This window comes from Podarcis liolepis, assembly GCF_965112155.1.
Source record: "Podarcis liolepis genome assembly, chromosome: 1".
NCBI classification, from domain to species: Eukaryota; Metazoa; Chordata; class Lepidosauria; order Squamata; family Lacertidae; genus Podarcis; species Podarcis liolepis.
Window position 1 is genome coordinate 75,317,944 of NC_139554.1, and position 19,712 is coordinate 75,337,655.

Below are 19,712 nucleotides of genomic sequence, written 5' to 3' on the forward strand. Positions count from 1 at the left end.
TGAATTCTAAAATATGATGACACATCACACAGATATATGCAGCTCAGAGATAATGTTAACACATTCAGGGAAGACATTTTTCTTCCTGCACAGAAAAATCCAGACAATAGTTTGCATTAGTGCATGAAACGAATGTTATGATACATCTGTGGCATGCAAAGAGAAGGAGGGAAGCCTACCTCAGATGCACAACTGAGGCATAAAATTGCTCTGCGCAGGAAGTCAAAATTCAACCACTTAAATAATAAGTAGCAAAATTATCTTTTGTGCCAAAGAATTTAGCCAAATCAATTTGTTGTCTATGGAGCTTACTTTAAGAAACTCCCCTATATGTATAATTCATTGTCTAGGGAGTATACCTTAAGAAGTCAGAAACAGCACATCAGAAAAGACTCTCCCGTATTTTTCTATAAGCATTATGTGAGATATAGTAAGAGAGCAAGTATGCTGCATCCATATTATTTAAATCCACTGGATTCACTGGAAATGCTTCCTTTCTGCTTTATGTACATACATAGCTAAGAACATGTTTCAAGTGAAGTGATCAAGGACTGCTGACTGTGACTTCAGTATGAAGCTCCAAGTTCAGTCCGATGCACACATGGAGCTCCCACCCACACCAGCTTTTATTTCAGTGGTAGGGGAAACTCTAGCCATGCAAGGAGATGAATAAACTGAGATGCGGTCACCTCTACTGAAGTTAATTTTAAAGCCTTTCAGGTGCAGGTAGGTCTGTATCTATACGAGACTTTCTGAAAATGCAAGGAGCTTCTCAAATAGACTGAATATTATGTAACATGCTATAACACTTGGTAAGATGTGGCCAGTCCCTCCAGTGAGAGCAACACCAACAGAGGGACCCACTCTAGAGACACAGATTTGTTTCCAGGTATACCTATTTCATTTCTAGGAGGAAGGTCCTCATCCTCATGACTAGGATATCTCTCTTTCCGATCAAGGAGAAGAAAATAAATCATTTTCTCTTGGTTTTCTCTGGAAAAACAACAATACATCATCATCATCCAATAAAAAGTTCCAGCTTTTTGCAGAATATTAACTTCATTTATGATAGCTTAAATGATGGAAGAAAGAGCTGGTGCAGACATTATTGAATGGACTTACCTGCATGAATAGCTACTCCTTGAAAAAGAACTGTTACCTTCTGAATTGTTTTTATGGTTGACAGTTTTAATATGATGCTCTCAGGTCATAAGAATACTAAAAGAGCCCTCCTGGATCAGACCAAAGGCCCATCTAGCCCAGCAACCTGTTCTGACAGTGACCAACCAGATGTCCATGGGAAGTCCATGTGCAGAACCAGTGCGCAACAGCACTCCAATGACTTGTGATTCCCAGAAGCTGAAATTTATACTGCCCTCGACAATGGAGGTGGAACTTAGTAATTGAATCCTTTGGGGGACAGAATATGAGGGATATGGATACATTTATAAATAAATAAATGTTTTGCTCCATGTAAAACACTCTCTTCACGTGGAAAAGAAGCAAATAAGGAAGACACATTTCCATGTGCAGGGACACATTTTGGTTTGGTTTTTACATGGAGGAGTATTCAAGCATATAACCCTCCCCTCTGTATCTGAAGTGGTACAGCTTAAAAAGGATTGCATCAGGCCACTGGTAGAGCAATCACGGGGGCTTCTTACAACTTTGGTTCCCAAGCGTGTTCTGCCTCTGCCACCAGAGCCAGAAGCTATGAGAGGCAGCAGCGTCCCTGGCCTGTGAGGAACCCTTGACTTGTGATGGACTGAACATTCAGTTGCTCTGGCGACCATTCCTGAGCCAGAGGAAGTGTCTATATGCTTTTCTGCGATTATGAGAGGGCAACTCTTGTCTATTTTACTGTATTTTAAAAAATATCAGGAGCTGTCTCAATAACTTTGGTTAGTAGCCAAGGTAAAAAATAGTCCGAATAAATAAATAAGAGGCTGAGCTATGAATCAAGAAGGCCCTCATTTGAATCTTGCTTCTGCTGTGAACTCACTAGGTGCCCTTAGACAGATCACTGTTTGTCAGCTTCAGCCCCTCACTTCCCACCACCTGCAAGATGGGAGATAATTATACTGAGCTACCCTACAGGATTGTTGTACTACAACTAAATAATGCATATGAAGTACTTTGTACAAATATTATTACTATTACTACTACTACTACTACTACTACTACTACTACTATTATTATTATTATTACTTTATTTTTTATACTCCGCCCATCTGGCTGGGTTTCCCCAGCCACTCTGGGCAGCTCCCAACAGAATACTAAAAACATGATAAAAGATCAAACATTAAAAACGTCCCTAAACAGGGCTGCTTTCAGATGCCTCCTAAAAGTCAGATAGTTGTTTATTTCCTTGACATCTGATGGGAGGGTGTTCCACAAGACAGGCGCCAATACGGAGAAGGCCCTCTGCCTGGTTCCCTGTAATCTCACTTCTCACAGTGAGGGAACTGCCACAAGGCCCTCGGCGCTGGATCTCAGTGTCTGGGCTGAACGATGGGGGTGGTGACGCTCCTTCAGGTATACTGGACCAAGGCCGTTTAGGGCTTTAAAGGTCAGCACCAACACTTTGAATTGTGCTTGGAAACATACTGGGAGCCATGTAGGTCTTTCAGGACCAGTGTTATATGGTCTCAGCAGCCACTCCCAGTCACCAGTCTAGGTGCTGCATTCTGGATTAGTTGTAGTTTCCGGGTCACCTTCGAAGGCAGCCCCATGTAGAGCACATTACAGTAGTCCAAGCGGTATACTGATGTTGAATATTATTATTACTACTACTGGTAGTAGTTTTAGCAGTATCTGCCAGAATTGCATCAGCTCCTAGTGACCCTCAAGAGATTCCTCTTGATATAGATAGATAGATAGATAGATAGATAGATAGATAGATACGGTAGATACGGTAGATAATATAGATAACACTGAACTGGGTGGGTGGCAAGTCTGATTTATCACAAGGAAGTTCTTTTACATCTCAATCTGCTGAAAAATTATTATTGGCTCATTTTACTATACATGGCCCATGCACCAGGGTAACATTATGTCACAGAGCCTATTTAACAGATGAATAGAAAAGAAGATCTTCCATGGCTGCTGCAGGGAAAAGAAATGCTGCATGTAGCAAAGTTTGCCTTTTAACAGAAACCTGCAATAGCTAAATAAATCATGCCTTCCATGGTTTTTGGTGACTGTTCCCATATACCCATCAAGCCTATGTTAAGCAAACACTGAATGCTTACTCTTCTGTTAGCAGGTCCTGTAAGAGTTTATTTCTGTCACGAAAGCAACCTAACGAGTGCATGCTCTCTAAAACATCAGGATCAATGTCCTCCAAGGAAGGGAGAGAGCGAATCTGCACCTTTCGAGGAATTGGTTGTTCTGGTTCTGGCTCATTCTTACCCCCTCTGCAGAAAAGGAAATAGAGAAAAAATAAAACATGGTAGCATTTTAATAACAAGGCTATAAAAAGCCATCTGTCTTCCTAAGAACAGACTTCCTCTATCTTCAAAATTTAAAAGGATATTAATACCATGAATACCTTGCAGATCCACTGAATAGTAACTTCATACATGGAAATAAGTCCCATTCATTCCAGTAAATGCATTTTCAAGTAAATATGCAACTGTGGGTTAAGCTATGAAGGATAGTTGCAAGACATGGATTTTTAGCAGCACAGATTGAGCAAGCATCTAGGTAAAATATTTACTATGAGCAATGAAGATCCCCAGGAATGTGCACTCAAGAATCACAGTTAACAACCTGTTTTAAGGGATTTCTATTTTTAGCATACTGCCACTATAATTTAATACAAAACAAAATCTTATTCATAAGTACTCTAGGAAGCAGAATTCACTATCTATATTACGAATGGAACCCAAGTGCAATGTCTTGTTCAGCTGTTAGCTGTCATTCCTGTACTTGATGTGTCATAACATTTCAGTCTAGCTGACCCGTTTTATCTCCTGAATGTTGCCACTGCTATCAGTCATGGCAACAGCAGGTACACACGCATTCACACTAACAGATACTGATGTAATAAAAATAAGGCCCATTTTTCAGGTATAGGCAGCCTGGGTGTGACTGGGAAAGACTTTTGTTTGCAGGTAAACAGTGTTCCCATGTGCTCTGGCACTTGTCACGGTGTCCTGTTGTTCCAGAAGCAGTTTAGTCATACTGGCCACATGACTCGGAAAACTGTCTGCGGACAAATGCTGGCTCCCTTGGCCTAAAGCGAGATGAGCACCACATCCCACAGTCAAATTTGACTGGACTTAACCATCTAGGTTAGGGATGCTTCAGATATGTTTTGAGCACCCATGAATGCCGGAAAGAAACCCATATATTTCCCCTGTGATTTTAAAAAGGGATCTTATGATGGATTGTATTCAGGTATATCCAAAATAGTATAGCGTGCACAGGAATCTCTAACAGTACTAATCTAATCAGTGAGCACGGACAATGGTGGGCCTCTATTTTTTTCTGCTGAGCTCATGGTTGCCCACAATGCAGACATGGTGCAGAAGCTATGTACAATTTTCTAGCTTCCCTGAAAAGCAGTGACTTTAATATGTCTTTCCAAATATCAACAAAAAGTTACTTACATATACCATATGTGCTTCTGAATGTGTTCTAGCTACAAGAAAAGAGTAAACAAAAGAAATGAGTAAACTCAAAATAACAGGTACATACGTTATGCTATTGAGCATTGCAATTTGGTCAGAGCACCAGAGGTGTTATCTCTACAGAAGAGTCCCTGTCTCAATTCCTATGGCAGGATGCTGTGACTACACTAATCATTCTTTTTATACACACCTGTGCCAGTTGCCCCTCATCCTCAAGCTGCAACATATTACAGGTGAAAATAGCTGCAGGACAAAGCTTACTACCAGAAATTGGTCTGGATTGCATGCAAGGGGGGGGGGTGTTTTTAAGTGACAAGCCTAGAACCTCAGCACCAAACATTTCTCAGTCAAATCATCTAGGTTACAGGAACCAATTTTTCAAAAATTGGCATCATTTGGAGACATCACGTTACATGTCACACCAAGAAGGCTGGTAGCTTGCCTGACTCCATTCTCCACATCTCTTCTCCATCCCCCCTATTTTCTTCAAGGGTGCACAACACAATTCTGGCCTATTGCTCTGCATCATGGTGTAATTTTTCTTGCCCTTCTACCTCTGTCCACTGAAGGCTGAGGAAGGGAAAGATATGCCAGAGCTTGCATGAGATTCATGGCTTTATTAAAGACACAGAGGCAAAGACCGAATGAGAACCCAGTGAGTCCAAGGACTGAAATACTGTGGGGCTAAAGTCTTCAATTCTAAACAAATTGTGCTAAATAGAACTGCAGCAGGAGTTGTAGACCATGTGCAGAAGTCACATGCTGGATGTATTCTTACAGCATCAAAATCAACCAAACAAGATATGCAAAATTACTTTTAATCATGAAGGCCACAGAAACATAATTCTTGCTCTGCCTCATCCAGTGCTATTCAAACTAACAGCTGGCTTACAGAAGAGACCGTTTGCTGGATGACGATTCCAAGTGAATGTGCCTCAAATCAAACTGCTGAGCTCACAAGTGTGCAGTATGCATAAGGGCTGAAACTATGTGTGACCTAGAGAAGGGCAGAGAACTGGAACGACTTAGAAACCCCATTGGCTGAAGCAAGGGATCAGAGGCCCATTAAAACTGGCCAGGAAGAACTGAGGCAGCTGTCCTGCTCTCATTACTTTCCACTTCATTTCCAGACTAATGAGAACTGGAGAGCCAAAACATGTGCATGGCTACGTGAAGGAACACAACAGGCTGAGGGAAGACTGCTTTGAGGCTGAGAGAAGCAGGGGAATCAGGGGCTTCTGTACATTATATAACAATCATATTGGAATGCTCCAAACAGACTTCTTTTTTGTTTTAATGAGGCAGCTTATTTGGTGTGACTGTGACAGGGGTTTACCAAAATCAAAAGCACAAGGAACAGAATTCTGAACAGTAAAATTTGAAAGTGGGTAAGAAAATCTTAAGTTTCCTCTATTTTTGATAGTAAAGGGAAAAGTTAGGCTTGCTGCTCCAAACTAGCTCACCTCGTAAAAGCTAGAGTTTTAGTGTTAGGGAGAGTAAGGCAACTGTAATGGTAGAGTGGTCCCCAGCTACAGCACCGATCCTGTAAGGCTGGTTAGTAGCCTTGGGGAACCCACCCTAATTCATTCTCTCTGCTTCCAACACCCACTTACGGATCCCCTAGGACCAGGGGTGTGGGCTTCCCACAGTCTTACAGTGGTCGGCTCTAGAGTAATGGAACAGCCAGCTACATTCCAAGTCTCTGGCTTGACAACTTCAGCCTGCCTCCCCTCTCCCAAGCACTTTACCAATCAGTAGCATAGGCCCATGCAGCCCTAAGCCACATGAGTCAAGTAGCCCTTTTGTGTGTTCAGAAACCAGTATAACCCACCAGCCTAATTAAACAGTTTGTGCAAATGGATCATAGGTAAAAAGTAATCTCTAGGCTTGTAAAGAGCTGTTGTTTCCCCTTCCCCCTTAATGCACATTTCTTACTTCTGCCTTAGTTTCTAGACAGATATTCAACAGGTAAAGCCTTTTCTTCTATGGAAATCCAACAATGGAAAGAGCTTCACCATGACGGTGCTCCCTCTAATTTTGTGTTATGCCTTGCCCACCCCCCAATGGCAGTCATTTTGTGATTGGCACCCTCAGCACTCTCTCAAAAATCAGAATGTGTCCCCTGGTCCAAAAAAATGTTGGTGGCCCTTGGTACAGATGAAAAGGCTAAGGCATGTCCATGTTGGCTTCATTCTGAAGCCTTCCTATAGTTGCAGCTATCATGCATTGGAGCTAGTGAGGAAGAAGGAAGGGCAGCTAAGGAGGGCCAGATATACAAACAATCACACTCCTTTAACACACATACGTCACATAACATACCTAACACAGAGAGACACCTGACACTGGCACACTCTTCTTTCTCTCATGCTGGAACACACAGAGGTTATGGGGAGAGGGGAACCAGCATTTCTGGGCTCCATTTGCTGAGGTGGGAACTGCCTTCTCTGTCCATTGCAAGGCCAATGCCTTCTTGGGTCAATTCTGAAGATACATTACAATTGCTAAGGTGACAGTTTCCAAGCCAGATGCATTTTCAGTATTTCCCAAGTCAGAAGAGCCTGCAAGGTCATGGCTGCAGCCAAGACTGAGACAATTTGACCCTTCATATAAGGATATCAAATGGAAGTCTGTTGTGTTTCTTTTGCTCTTGCCACTTCATTGTAGGGCTAAAGAGGACTTGGTCAGAAACTAGCCTTAAAAATGCAGCCGTAGTGCTAGTTTCTAAAAATCTCACTCAGAAACCATTTTCAGGTTTTCTGTTTGGGGATATGGAATATGTGCTATAAAATCAGTTTCTATTCTTATTCCAATTTAATTGCATTGAAATATCATGATGATATCATACATTCCTTGCTTGCTGCTGCCAACATGTCCACTGCCTTTTAGTTTTCTTTTTTAAAAAAGATGGCGTAATTAATTAATGCTTTGTTACTTTTCATCTACTTTAAAGTGACAAGGAAGGGTTACAGGAGGGCAATTGGTTTTGACAAGGAGTAGACGGTAGGCTTTTTGCTCTGCAGAGCTAGAGAAGGTGATCCACAGTGGGAGTTAATCTCACTCCTTCTACCTTCATTTAAAACATGGTATTTAAATGTGTTTAAGTGACAAAGGCATTTAACAGACTTCCCCAAGAGGTTTTCCTCTCTGTTCTAACTACTGCTTGCTACGTTTAATGCCATTTTGGAAAGAAGCTTTAAAAATCCCATTTCCATATATCAGAGGAAGTGTAGCCCAGATATTGTCAAATTACAGCTTCCAAAATCCAATACTATCGGCCATGCTGATTGAGGGTTATGGGAGTCCAACTTCTGCAGGGTGGAATGCTGGCTACCCCTGCCATATCACATGGCCCCATTATGCATTATAAAAACAAGCTCTATAGGAAAACCCACAGTGGAAGTTCCATTTTTAATATTAGAGGAGGGAACAAGGAATATAGTTCTGCAGCTTTTTTGGGAAGATCCCAAAATTGTTCATCTTCACATTAGAGATGAAAATAAAAGCATATGCAACTTCTCAAGTTGCACAGAGCTTGTGATCTGTCACTGTGGAAGGCAAATACTCTGAATTACTACAGGGTTTATCCACACTTACTTTTTGCCCTGTTCTTTCCAGGCACAGGTCTGCACTGTTACACTTTTTTGCCCTAAGCTTTCCTTGGGAAAACTAGTTCTTTAAAGCTAAATTGGAACAAGCATCAATTTGGGTTTTCAGCAGACTGCCATTTGCTCCAATCAAGCTGTAAAGCGTGGGCTTTCATGGGGATAGCTCCAGAGGAAAAGGAAAAAGAAAAAGAAAAGGAAAAAGAGGATGCTTTAAATAGCAGACCATGCCTGGAAAGAACAGAGGAAAGGTAAGTGTGGATAAGCCCTCAGTTAGATAGCAGGCTTTGTAATGACCCAAGAATCAATAATGATAATGGAGCACTGAAAATTGACAGTAGTTTATGTAAATTAATGGTTGTAAATGAATGCACAACAGGATGCAAGACTTTTTGCAAAACACACACACTGCTCTTTGAAACACAAGCATACGCACATAATATCTGTGTATTGGAGTAAGGTGGGAAATCAGAAGGAACTCAGCAACACCTAGATTGTGATGGATCTAGGATATTATGAGTTGCTCACTAAGCTGCATGCAACCTAGAATGATAATAAGTGGAACTGAAAGATTGGCAATTACTATGCAATGAGGTGAGGGTTTTGTTTCCACCTCTAGCAGATGTATGTCTGGGAGGGTGTGGGGCTCATGTCATTAAATCATCATTTCATTTAATGCAGATTGACCTAATAGAATGCTGTCTTCTGTGGAAAAGTCAAACAATGATCCAAGTTGTGATTTATAAATATTTTAACAGAATGAAGTTCTGAGAGGAGTTTCAGATTTACATTTTTTCATACATACTCCCATGCAGAAGGAATCTGTGAGCTCAATATTATCTACTAAATCATTGCCGGCTCCTATATACCGTATATGTTGCTCGTACCAAAATGCAAGAAATGTCACAAATTATATTAGAAGTCCTGCTTTTCAAAATTATTTAAACTTACAATATTAGCATAGTATACACACAAAATGTTCCCATTGCAACACTGACACAGTTCCTCTGCAAAAAGTACCAAGGTGAAACTTCTCAGAAAACACAGGAGAGAAAATCTAGACATATGCAAGCAACAAAGTCTGGGTCCAAATACCAATGGTGCCAAAATTCATAAATGGAGGCTTTGTAATGGCAAACATATAATGGCAAACTCTGCAATCTGTTTGCTTCTCTAAGCTGAGCCCAAACGGCAACAACACGAGACCCAACAACACGAGGCTCATTATCAGTTTACTTGCACCATCACTAGAGCTCCTGCTATCACATCCATCAGTTTACCTTTGTAAAGTACAACAAAAGGATGTTCTATTTGATGGCCACCCTGTGAGACCTATCCCATCCCAACCCTCATTTCAACAGCAGCACCCCAAGCATCAGTGGCCACAGTATGAAATTTTATGTTTGTGCAGAGCTCTGACATTAAATAAAAACGCACAACTTTTAGAAGTGGAGGTGATGAGTGGAAAGCAGAAGTCACGAGATCTACAGTGAATGCCTTCTTACCGTCAGCCGTTTCGAGGCATCCACTTCAATCATCCCCCGCAAGAGATTCTGACAATCTGGCGGGATGAAATGTGGCATATGGAACACACCACGTTTCACTTTCTCTAGCAGCTGCCGCAAGTTATCGTCATCGAATGGTAGGGCACCCTGGAACAGCATGACAGAGGAAAAAGAGAGAAAAGTAGTAGAGGAAGGAAGCAGTGGCAGTGGCAGTGGCAGAGGAAGAGGAGTGCGGGGGGAGCATACCGCCCCCGGCAACACGATCCCGGTAGGGTGCCATCGTGCTTCCCCCCCTGCCTGCGCTGGGCGCCACGCCCCTACAGGCAGCGTGCCAGGCCACTGTGGCTGGCACACCATGTCCCCAATACGCGTGCTAGCCCCGCTCCGCCCCTGCCTGCTCTCCACCCCCCGTGCCGGAGCATGAAGCTCTGCCACTGGAAGGAAGAAAGGTAAATGGGTGTTGAACACAAGCAATGACAGAACAGAGGAGAGAAATGAGGAGACATTCGGGCCCAAACTACATATGAGGTTAGTCACAATGCAGGCTATTAACTGAAGTGTATTTTTCTGATAAGCAGTCCATATGAGAAGAGGGGTCCCTGCTCTAGACTGGGATCCTAGTGTGAGAAGTGTAGGAGAGGGTAAACTTCTGCCAAGCTAGATCATGTCAACAGAAAGGGACAGCTTTGTTTGGACTTAATTTAGTCATAACAGAGCACTTGAACACGTCAGAATGGCCTTAGCGCCCTAAAGAACGTGTAGTGCCAGAAATGGTTGAATCCTGTCACTAGCTACTCAACAGAACCCAAATTCTGTCACATGTGGTTTAGCCCTAAAATAATGGATCCAAAACACAGATTGGGTATAGAACAATTCTGAAAGCAGCATATCCCTTTATCCTTTTCAGCATAGAAAATAAAACTTGGTGGAACATAGATAAATATCTTGAATATTAATTAGTCAATGAGGAACAGAACATAGCATGAATGGTTTTCAAGAAAATTATCCATGGATACAAAGATTCGCTTAACTTCAGCTGAGCTGTTTAGTTGTAGTTGCAACTCAAGGCTTTGATCTGCTGGCAATCCTCCAGGGCAAACTCTTAGCAGCAGATGTGTTTATCTGCTCCTTGGTTCTAATCTCCTCTGGACATATTTACACCAAACACTAAAAGACGGCTGTTTAGCATGGGAGACTTTTCCACCTTACAAAATGTCAAAAGGCCAGAAGGAAGTGTGACTGACCAGAATATGACCTATGTTCACGCATAAGACAAAGGGTTTCTTTCAAAGGTCTTTATTCAGAATAGTCAGCTCAGAGAGCTAGGATACCATCAGCTCCTGATGCTAACGAAATAGCTGGATCACATAGTGTTCAAGCTGAGCAGAGACCGCAATGAATATGAGTTTCTCCACTAGCCTAAAATGAAGATATAAAATCCACTGGGTGATATGGTAATGGCTTTCTCAAAAACATATTCCGCATCAAATAATCTCTCTGGGTTACCTCTTAGCCTTGCCTTCAGTATGCTATGAAATATAGCAGAAGCAAATTGAGGGAAAATTGGTTATCAAATTTCCCATGTTATCCACAGGATTGCTGAATCTGGCCCCAAACTGAGTTAAAGGTGCCTTGCATGTAAGTGTGTAATGCTGAATTCCAAAACAAAGCCTTTGATAGCATAAGGTTTATAGCAATATATTAATCTAAGAATACCCTCTGACTATTAAGCCACTAAAAGCTCCTAATGCCGTAACTATTTTTATGAATTATAACAATGTTGACATTTGAATGTAGTTGCATAAGGTTTCATATGGAAGGTCTAGTGCTACAGAATATATCTTAATTTACACCTAGTGATGATATGATTTGCTAGTAAGTAGTCTGAAATTATCTGATTTAAGTCAGGTGTATCGTGTTAAGCATGCATTTTTTAAAAAAAGAATAATGCATGTCTTTCTCCCTAACAGCTAAGTGAAGAAAATACATATTTTTAATAACTTGTTGGGAACAGCCCACAGTTGCTGGGACACCCCAGTCAGAGAGGCGGCATATAAATAATAAAATTATTCTTATTCTTATTACACAGATATCCAACCCAATTTCAGTGAAATATTGATTAGATAATGGGAAATTTGACAGACATTGTTTTTCTCAACTTGTTTCAGCTATATTTCATGATCTAACTGGACCGACATAATTCTTTCTAATACATGTCCCTTTCTCTGGAAAGGGATCAAACATATTATGGAAACTATCTTCAAATTTTGTTTCACTTTGTTTCTTTCTGAGTCTTTAATAAATGGGTGCTCTACTCATCTACTATTTAATGAACGGAATGTGATGAAAGTGTTATTGATTCCATTTGTATGACCTTGCTGTCTCCATTACATACGAGTGACAACTTTCCACAATAGTCTGGACACTTCCTTTAGAATACCTCTCTCATTTCCTTTGCTAGTACACACACACTGCTTTTGACAGCTTTTGATTTTGCCAACAAGCCCTGAACTGATCTGGGCCTGCATTGATCCACTCTGGACAAATTCCAGATCAGCCCCGTTTGGTTCAGAATCTGGGATTTGTCCAGACCAGATGCACAGCCTTAATACATGCCTATGGCAGATATGTAGGTACATGTTCAGAGGGGTGCTGAGCCCTCCAGCAACATTTTTAGCATGGCATTTTGAAATTATGATTCAGTAGACCAAAAATGCAAAAATACAGTAGTTGTCCTATATAGTGAAGGTAATGACTCACCACTAACAATGCAAACAAAATGACTCCACAGCTCCAGACGTCTGCTTTTCTCCCATCGTATTTCTCCCCCTGTACAATATGGAAATAGGAGATTTAAACTGAAGGTTGTTAGATAAATAATTATCCAGGTGTCCTTGAATTCAGTGGGAGGAAACGTTCTTTTTCTCCAAACCACACCAATATATTACACAGATCTAATATATTACAAAAAAATGCTTAATTGCACACAATGAATATAGGGTATATTTAGTACAGTTTGGCAGGTAAGAAGTAGAGAAGACCACCTTTTGAAAGAACAAAGGACTTATGTTAAAACAGTAAACAACAATTTTAACATAACCATACTGCTCAAGTCTATGCTTTCCCTGTCTGTCACTCTACCCTGCACAGAACATTAATCTCCCTGTTTAAGGACCTCTGAGTCACTGTAAATATATCACATTCACAAACTGCATCTATATATGGCACTAGCCAGGTTAGCATGGGCATAGTGCCCACCCATTTAGGAATTGCCTTAGGGTTCATTAGAGCTGCTTTGCCCTTTCCTGTTCTGTGGACATGTATACAGATCTTCAGTAATGTAACACTGAGATGAGAGAGAAGGCCGGAGATGGATAGGAAGTTATGCACATACCTCCCATTCCAGAGGATGGATTCGGGTATTGTGGTGCACATTGTGCATACACAGAAGGGAGAAGGGATGAAAGGGTTATTGTGAATCCAATGTCAACCCCTCAGAAGGTAGGCGAGGAACCTTTGGCACATGGGCCAAAGCATGTCTCTCAATTTGGCCCGTGAAATCATTCCCCCAAAACCAAACCCACCTGCTCCACACCTGTTGTTATATTGCACAGGCTGAATGTCGTAGGTGACATCTGCTATGGGGCAGACAATGACATGGTTAAAAAGGCACAATAGGGAGTTTAAAGTTAACTTCTAACTTTTCATTTGCCAGTGGCTCTCATGCTGACACTAAGCCACTGGGAACTCTCATGCAGCCAGGCGAGTTTGCTGTCAGAGCTGGTCAGGGCTTGTGCTATGACTGCCACTGAACTCCAAACCCCTTTGAACGCTGAGAGATGGGTAGGGCTGCAGTACTTAAAAACCCCCAAAAACAGATTAAAAGAGGGAAACTTTAATTTTCAATTCAACTATCTGCATTTGTTTGTTTTTAAAGTTACCCCATGACATGAAGAAAAATGTCTGGAGAACTCTTATTAAGAAGTATTGTATGTCCCTGTCCTTGTCTATGATCCACAGGATGACAAGGAGAATGTATTGGAATGGCATGTGTAAGAAAAAGTCTGAAGAATCAGCACAAAACCTGAAATGTTAGAGATGCCTTGAGGATATGAAAAAACTGTTTCTCTCCCAGTTGGTTCTTTATGGGGCTCGGAATTAGTCATATTTGCCAGATCATGACATCAGCTGTCAATCCCCTGCTATTGATTTTATGAAGCTTAAATTCACAATTGTCCCCTGATTTTGACAGGTGGGAACCAGAACCTTTTGTTTACCAAGTCACTAGGGGCTGCAATAGGAGCATCCCCTTGTTGTCCAGTGACACACCAAGAGTAGCACGTGTCACCTTTCTTAGGTGAAAACTGAAAGGGCAGAAGACGGCTCAAAAAAATAGTTTGAATGGGAAAATAAAACCAAGTAAACACAGGGGACTGTTGCTCTGGCTGTTAGTGATCACATGAATGTCCTTGTACTGAAATAACCAGACAATGTGAGAAAATTTAATACTTTGGTAATGCAAGTGGAGGGCTATCCAGAGATACCCAATAATAAAAGAGAGAAATAAGTTTTTTTTTTGTTGTTGCTGCTGCTGCTGTTGAAAAAAGGATTATTTTAAGGATTTCAAGCTCACTTACCCGAATTACTTCTGGACAAGCATAATGCGGTGATCTGGAAGAAAAAAAAAAAACATGATCCAGTGAGTACTGAATTCCTCCTTGTTTTTATTTATTATGTGAATAATAATAACAACAATATGGCTTCCAACACATATAAAAACAATAAAATGTCAAACAATAAAAACCTCCCGATACAGGGCTGACTTCAGATGTCCTCTAAAAGTGGTGTAGTTCTTTATCTCCTTGACATCTGATGGGAGGGCATTCCACAGGGAGGGCACCACTGTGGAGAAGGCCCTCTGCCTGGTTCCCTGTAGCCTCATTTCTTGCACTGAGGGAACCGCCAGAAGGACCTCGGAGCTGGACCTCAGTGTCTGGGCTGAATGATGGGGATGGAGAAGCTCCTTCAGCTATACAGGGCTAAGGGAATTTAGGGCTTCAAAGGTCAGCACCAACACTTTGAATTGTGCTCAGAAATGTACTAGGAGCCAATGTAGATCCTTTAGGACCAGTGTCATATGATCCCAGCAGCTGCTCCCAGTCACCAGTGTGGCAGCCACATTCTGGATTAGTTGTAGTTGTAGTTGAAAGTATGGGCTTTCAGAGCCAGCTCTACCATTCAGGCAGTAGCAGGGAAATTCTAAAGTTCACCCAGCTGCTGTAAGATTATTAAAAATAGGCTGAAAGAACAGGAAAGTTGTCACTAACCATTTAAAACTGGCTGATGTCGTCAGCCAGTGACTCACAGCTGAATATGAATGAATGGCTGAATTAATACACATTTATTATAGAAGGCTTTTGGCCATAACAATATTAATAGCACAGTGAAGTACTAAAATAAATGGGCAAAATTTATATATCCAAAAAGCACGATAGCCAAAAGACAGGTCAGTATCAAAAAAAAGTCATTATACCTCACTATTCTGACAATAGATTTCATTTCTGCTCATAAAACAAGCTAGGAGCACATCCAAATGAACAAGTCCCTAAAACTGTCATCAGCAAATCCCTCAAATGCCTCCACTTAAAATATTATGGCATGAGATGACACTGTTGGGTACTGTGGTGCTTAGACTGGGAGCCCTGCAGATTAAGCACTAGCTTCCTGTTTTACTGGGGACTCTGGCTGAAGGAGGGAGCTACAGGTAGTTCACATTGAGGCACTTGTAGAACAGCCCCAAACCATCCTGGCTCCAGGGAGCCAGAAACACACCAAAGGGCTATTATAAAGCTGACATATCTGCTGTTTTCCTTTAGTCTGGGCACTGCATATCTGAGAGAAGCAAGCAGATTTTCCATCAGGACCTAGCTAGTATATTAATGATCTTAGGCTTGCTTTGCTTCAGTCTACCTCCTGTATTCCTGTCTATTATATGCCTGTCTGCCCAAAGTATTTGCCTCCCTTTGGGCCACGTGTTTGATTGATACAGAAGCAAAGCATGGCACTGTTGTATGCATTAACCAATACACTTTCTTTTATGCTTCTTATCTTCAGAGTGCCTTAAAAGAATTTCTTCTTCACCAAGAGGAAGCTGGAGAATATTTGCTCTAAATAATACATAGCTGTGCTCTTGAATTGTACTGCGTAGCCATCATTAAGCCTATTTCTTCTGCTCTTCCAGTTTTTACTGGTCAAAAGAGCTTGCTGATCCATGATTTCTACATATGGCCCATCAAAGCAGTGAGGGGGAAAAATTGGACAGCGGCAGCAGCAACCCCCACCAACATAACATGTGCTCAGACCACTGTCTGCTGCTGTGCTCCCTGCCTGGCAACTAATTGAGAAACAGTTCCCTGAAATCAATTATTCATTCCAACCTGCCACGTAATAATTTTGCATCCTGGAAATTATATAGCAGTAGCCATTTGTTTTATAGCCTTCATTAGAAGCAGCCTGACAAAGCAAGAGAGATCCAAACAGTTCTAATAATGTATGCAGATTTCAAACAAGACTTTTTCTTTTTACCATCACATGGCAGATTACCAGGAAGTGATTACTGTGCATATATTCTTATGGGATGAAATAATAACACAGTGCATAATGCCAGCTTCAGACCATTATGTTTGTATCCCTGTGCCACATCCTTGCACAAATTCACTGGAATGTTATTGGTATAGCATAAATGCCTCCTATCACTATTATGGAAGAAATGTCCCAAGGGAAGGGCTTCACTTCATAGTAACAACACAAACACATTCAAATTATCTGAAACTTCCTATTTCATACAGGCAAAAGGATGTGTGGACAGAAATATAGGGCACTGAGTGTTTGGACCAAATTAGATACAAGAGATCCCAACTACTTTTAAAAAATCAAATTGCTCATAATGTGTGTGTGTGATTTTGGATTGGGACTGTAGCACTGAAGAAGGGGAAATATGGCACCTTTATACAGTATTTCTCCCCCATGGGAACAACATTCCCTTTAGGAGAAAGCAATTTAAGACAGGGAAATGAGGGGAAGAGTTCCCCTCCATCAGGGTCGCAGCTCTAATTCAAATTGTCCCTTGCCACAGCTTTTAGAAAAGAAAAGACACGGGAGATCCAGTTCATGGGTCTTGCACATCACAGCCAATGTATTCCTCATGTTCAAAAGCAATCAGGTATTATTGTATTATTGCATGATTCTTACTTTGGGCCCTAACAACAAAACCACTGTGTCTGGCCTGAGCTCCACCAACCTAGTATGGCACTATGAATGGATTCTTTCTCCCGCTGCAAGGATTGTCCCTGCTGGAGCATGCAATCAGTTACTTTCAACCAAGGTATGACCCCAGTCATTAGATCTTCTAGGTGAGGTTTAAAAAGGTCATTAAACCACACAGAATAAAGTAAGGGTTTTGTGTTTTCAATTGCTGGTGAAGTAAAGAAATGCTGTGGCTAATGTTATATACAGATGAAACAGGGGGTCAGGGAGAAATAGGAAAGAGAAATCAGGCTAACCTGACCACTCAACAGCTGCACCTCAACTGCTGTGACAGCAACATGAGCTCTTGGCATATCCACTCTAAATTTCCTGCCAATTCACAGCAACTGTATATCTCCAGCTTTATCTTGGCTCCCAGCTCTAAACGGGTTCCTCAGGCCAACTAGGATGCACAGAAAAATCGTTTCCATGCTGCCAATCACCAAACAGCTTTGACTGCTTTAGAAAAGAAAATCCAAATTTAATCAAAAATCTATTTATCTTCCTACAAAGTCATGAATATTTCTTTGGCTCTTATCACTAATTATTCAGTGCATGTGCATCTAAGCAACTTTATCCCTGCCTCTTCCCCCTAGGCATATCCTCGTCTTTTCTGCTGCATCTCCAGGCAGTAACGCTACAATCTGCACAGCGTCTTCAATAACAATATCACTCAGCAAGATCAAGAAGCAGTTTTCGCCAGCGGCCTCTGTTGTGGTACATTGGAAGAGGCATGAGGATTAGGAACGTTTCTTGTTTTCCGGGGTTTTTCTTTTTCTTTGCGGGGAGATGGAGGTTGTCTTCCCTCAGTTGCAAACTCCGTAGACAGCAATGGGACTCTGAAATGCCATTCTGCAGGCCTTGGCTTGAGCATGAAGCATAACGATTTGGTGGCACAGTCCCATTCTGTAACTCTCAGGGTGGAACTGCATACCAGACACGGGTCAGAAAAGTAGCTGGTAGAGAGCACAGCTGAGGAAAACTGGCAGGCTGGGGACAGATTAAGCAGCTTCCTACTGCTTAAAACTTCTCTGCTGTAAACTATGCCTTCCAAACCCCCATGTCCACAGAATAATAATAATAATAATACGTTTATTGTCATTGTACAACCTGTGTACATACACTGAAATTAAATGAGCCTCCCTCTCCCCCAAACACTCCGTCTCGTTGCACTCTGTGTGCTTATCGAACAACACACAATCTTGCAAGTCAATTGCGCTATGTTATTTTCCGTTCAACAGCCTAACAGCCCACGGATAGAAGCTATTTTTCAGCCTGTTGGTACGGCTGATTATACTTCTATATCTCCTGCCCGAGGGTAGAAGATTAAAGAGGTGGTGGCCGGGGTGTGAGTCATCCCTGAGAATTTTTCTTCGTTCTCCTAAGGCAATGATCCCTTGTGATGTCATCTAGCAGACTCAAGGGACAGCCCATGATATCATGTGCTGTGTTCACCACCCACTGTAGAGACTTTCTGTCTGTGGCTGTCAAGCCAGCATACCACACTGTGATACAATATGAAAGGACACTTTCTATTGTGGACCGGTAAAAGGAGTTCGTCAATTGTTGTTTAACATTATTCTTTTGCAAGACCCTGAGGAAATGGAGTCTCTGTTGGGCCTTTCTGACCACCTGAGTTATGTTGATTTTCCAAGTGAAGTCCTCACTAAGGTAAACTCCCAGGAATTTAAAGGAGGAGACTCTCTCCACACAGCCCCCCCCGATATACAACGGGGCAGGTTCCCCTCTCTTCTTCCAGAAGTCCAACACCATCAACTTTGTCTTACTAATATTTAGGTGCAAGTTATTCTCTAAGCACCATGTAGAAAAAGCAGCAGCAGGACTTAATGGACATGAGACTGAGTTGGAACATGCAAGTTTTTGGGTTCAGGAAATATGCATTTTAGATCTGGTTCACACATTATTATGGGATCACCTCCATGGAATCATCTCAGAAGTCCAAGAAATGTCAGCATAGGAAACCAGCAGTACTAAATAGGTGGTCTTGCACCCCATAACATAAAATTCTCTGTGTGGCTTACAGTAAATGTGGGTGGGTGGGTAGGTGAAATACAAAACAAAACATACAATCATTTAAAAATGGGAGAGACCCTACCAAAATACAACAATGCAGAACTTATTGAAAAATCTGAAGCACACCTTCAAGTTGCAAACATGTATCTTCAATGTACCTGATTGTCAGGGCCTTTACCTATAAAAAAGAGGACCTCTAGATCTGCAAAGGGCTGCTTAGAAATGTCTAAAGGGACAGCTGTAATGTAGGGGGAACTGAAGGTGCTGCAATTCAGGCAATGATTTCCGTTTTTCCTATTAGTTTCGTTTATTATTAGTTTCATTTATAAAATTCCTGAAATGCTTTCTTTCTTTCTAAAAATAAAGTCTCAAGGCATCTTACAGCAGATCAAAATACACAAAAATTAAAACAAGGCAATAATATACAACAAAATAATAAGTGACATAACCCCAGCAGACAAAACATAAGAGAAAATCATCTTTAAAAATAATTACAGCCACCATCTCACCACATCAAATGCCTGGGAGTAGAGGAACATCTTGACTTGGGTACGATGCCTATAGAAGTGATCCAGTGTACATTTCTATCTGGATTACTTTGCCCCTTCTTTTCCAAGTGCATTCCTCTGCTG

At 41.5% G+C, this 19,712-nt stretch overlaps 1 protein-coding gene across 17 annotated transcripts in view; it reads right to left on the bottom strand.

The window, feature by feature from the left end:
* Positions 1-19,712, bottom strand: part of BRSK2 (BR serine/threonine kinase 2) — a 407,365-nt gene that overhangs the window by 71,743 nt on the left and 315,910 nt on the right. For all 17 annotated transcript variants that reach the window (XM_083505290.1, XM_083505294.1, XM_083505285.1 and 14 more), the window contains exons 6-11: positions 14,379-14,412; positions 12,502-12,570; positions 9,742-9,888; positions 4,614-4,645; positions 3,252-3,416; positions 896-993 (exon numbers count right to left, since the gene is read on the bottom strand). In XM_083505290.1, the coding sequence (XP_083361416.1) occupies positions 896-993; positions 3,252-3,416; positions 4,614-4,645; positions 9,742-9,888; positions 12,502-12,570; positions 14,379-14,412 (545 nt within the window). The remainder of the gene's footprint in view (positions 1-895; positions 994-3,251; positions 3,417-4,613; positions 4,646-9,741; positions 9,889-12,501; positions 12,571-14,378; positions 14,413-19,712) is intronic.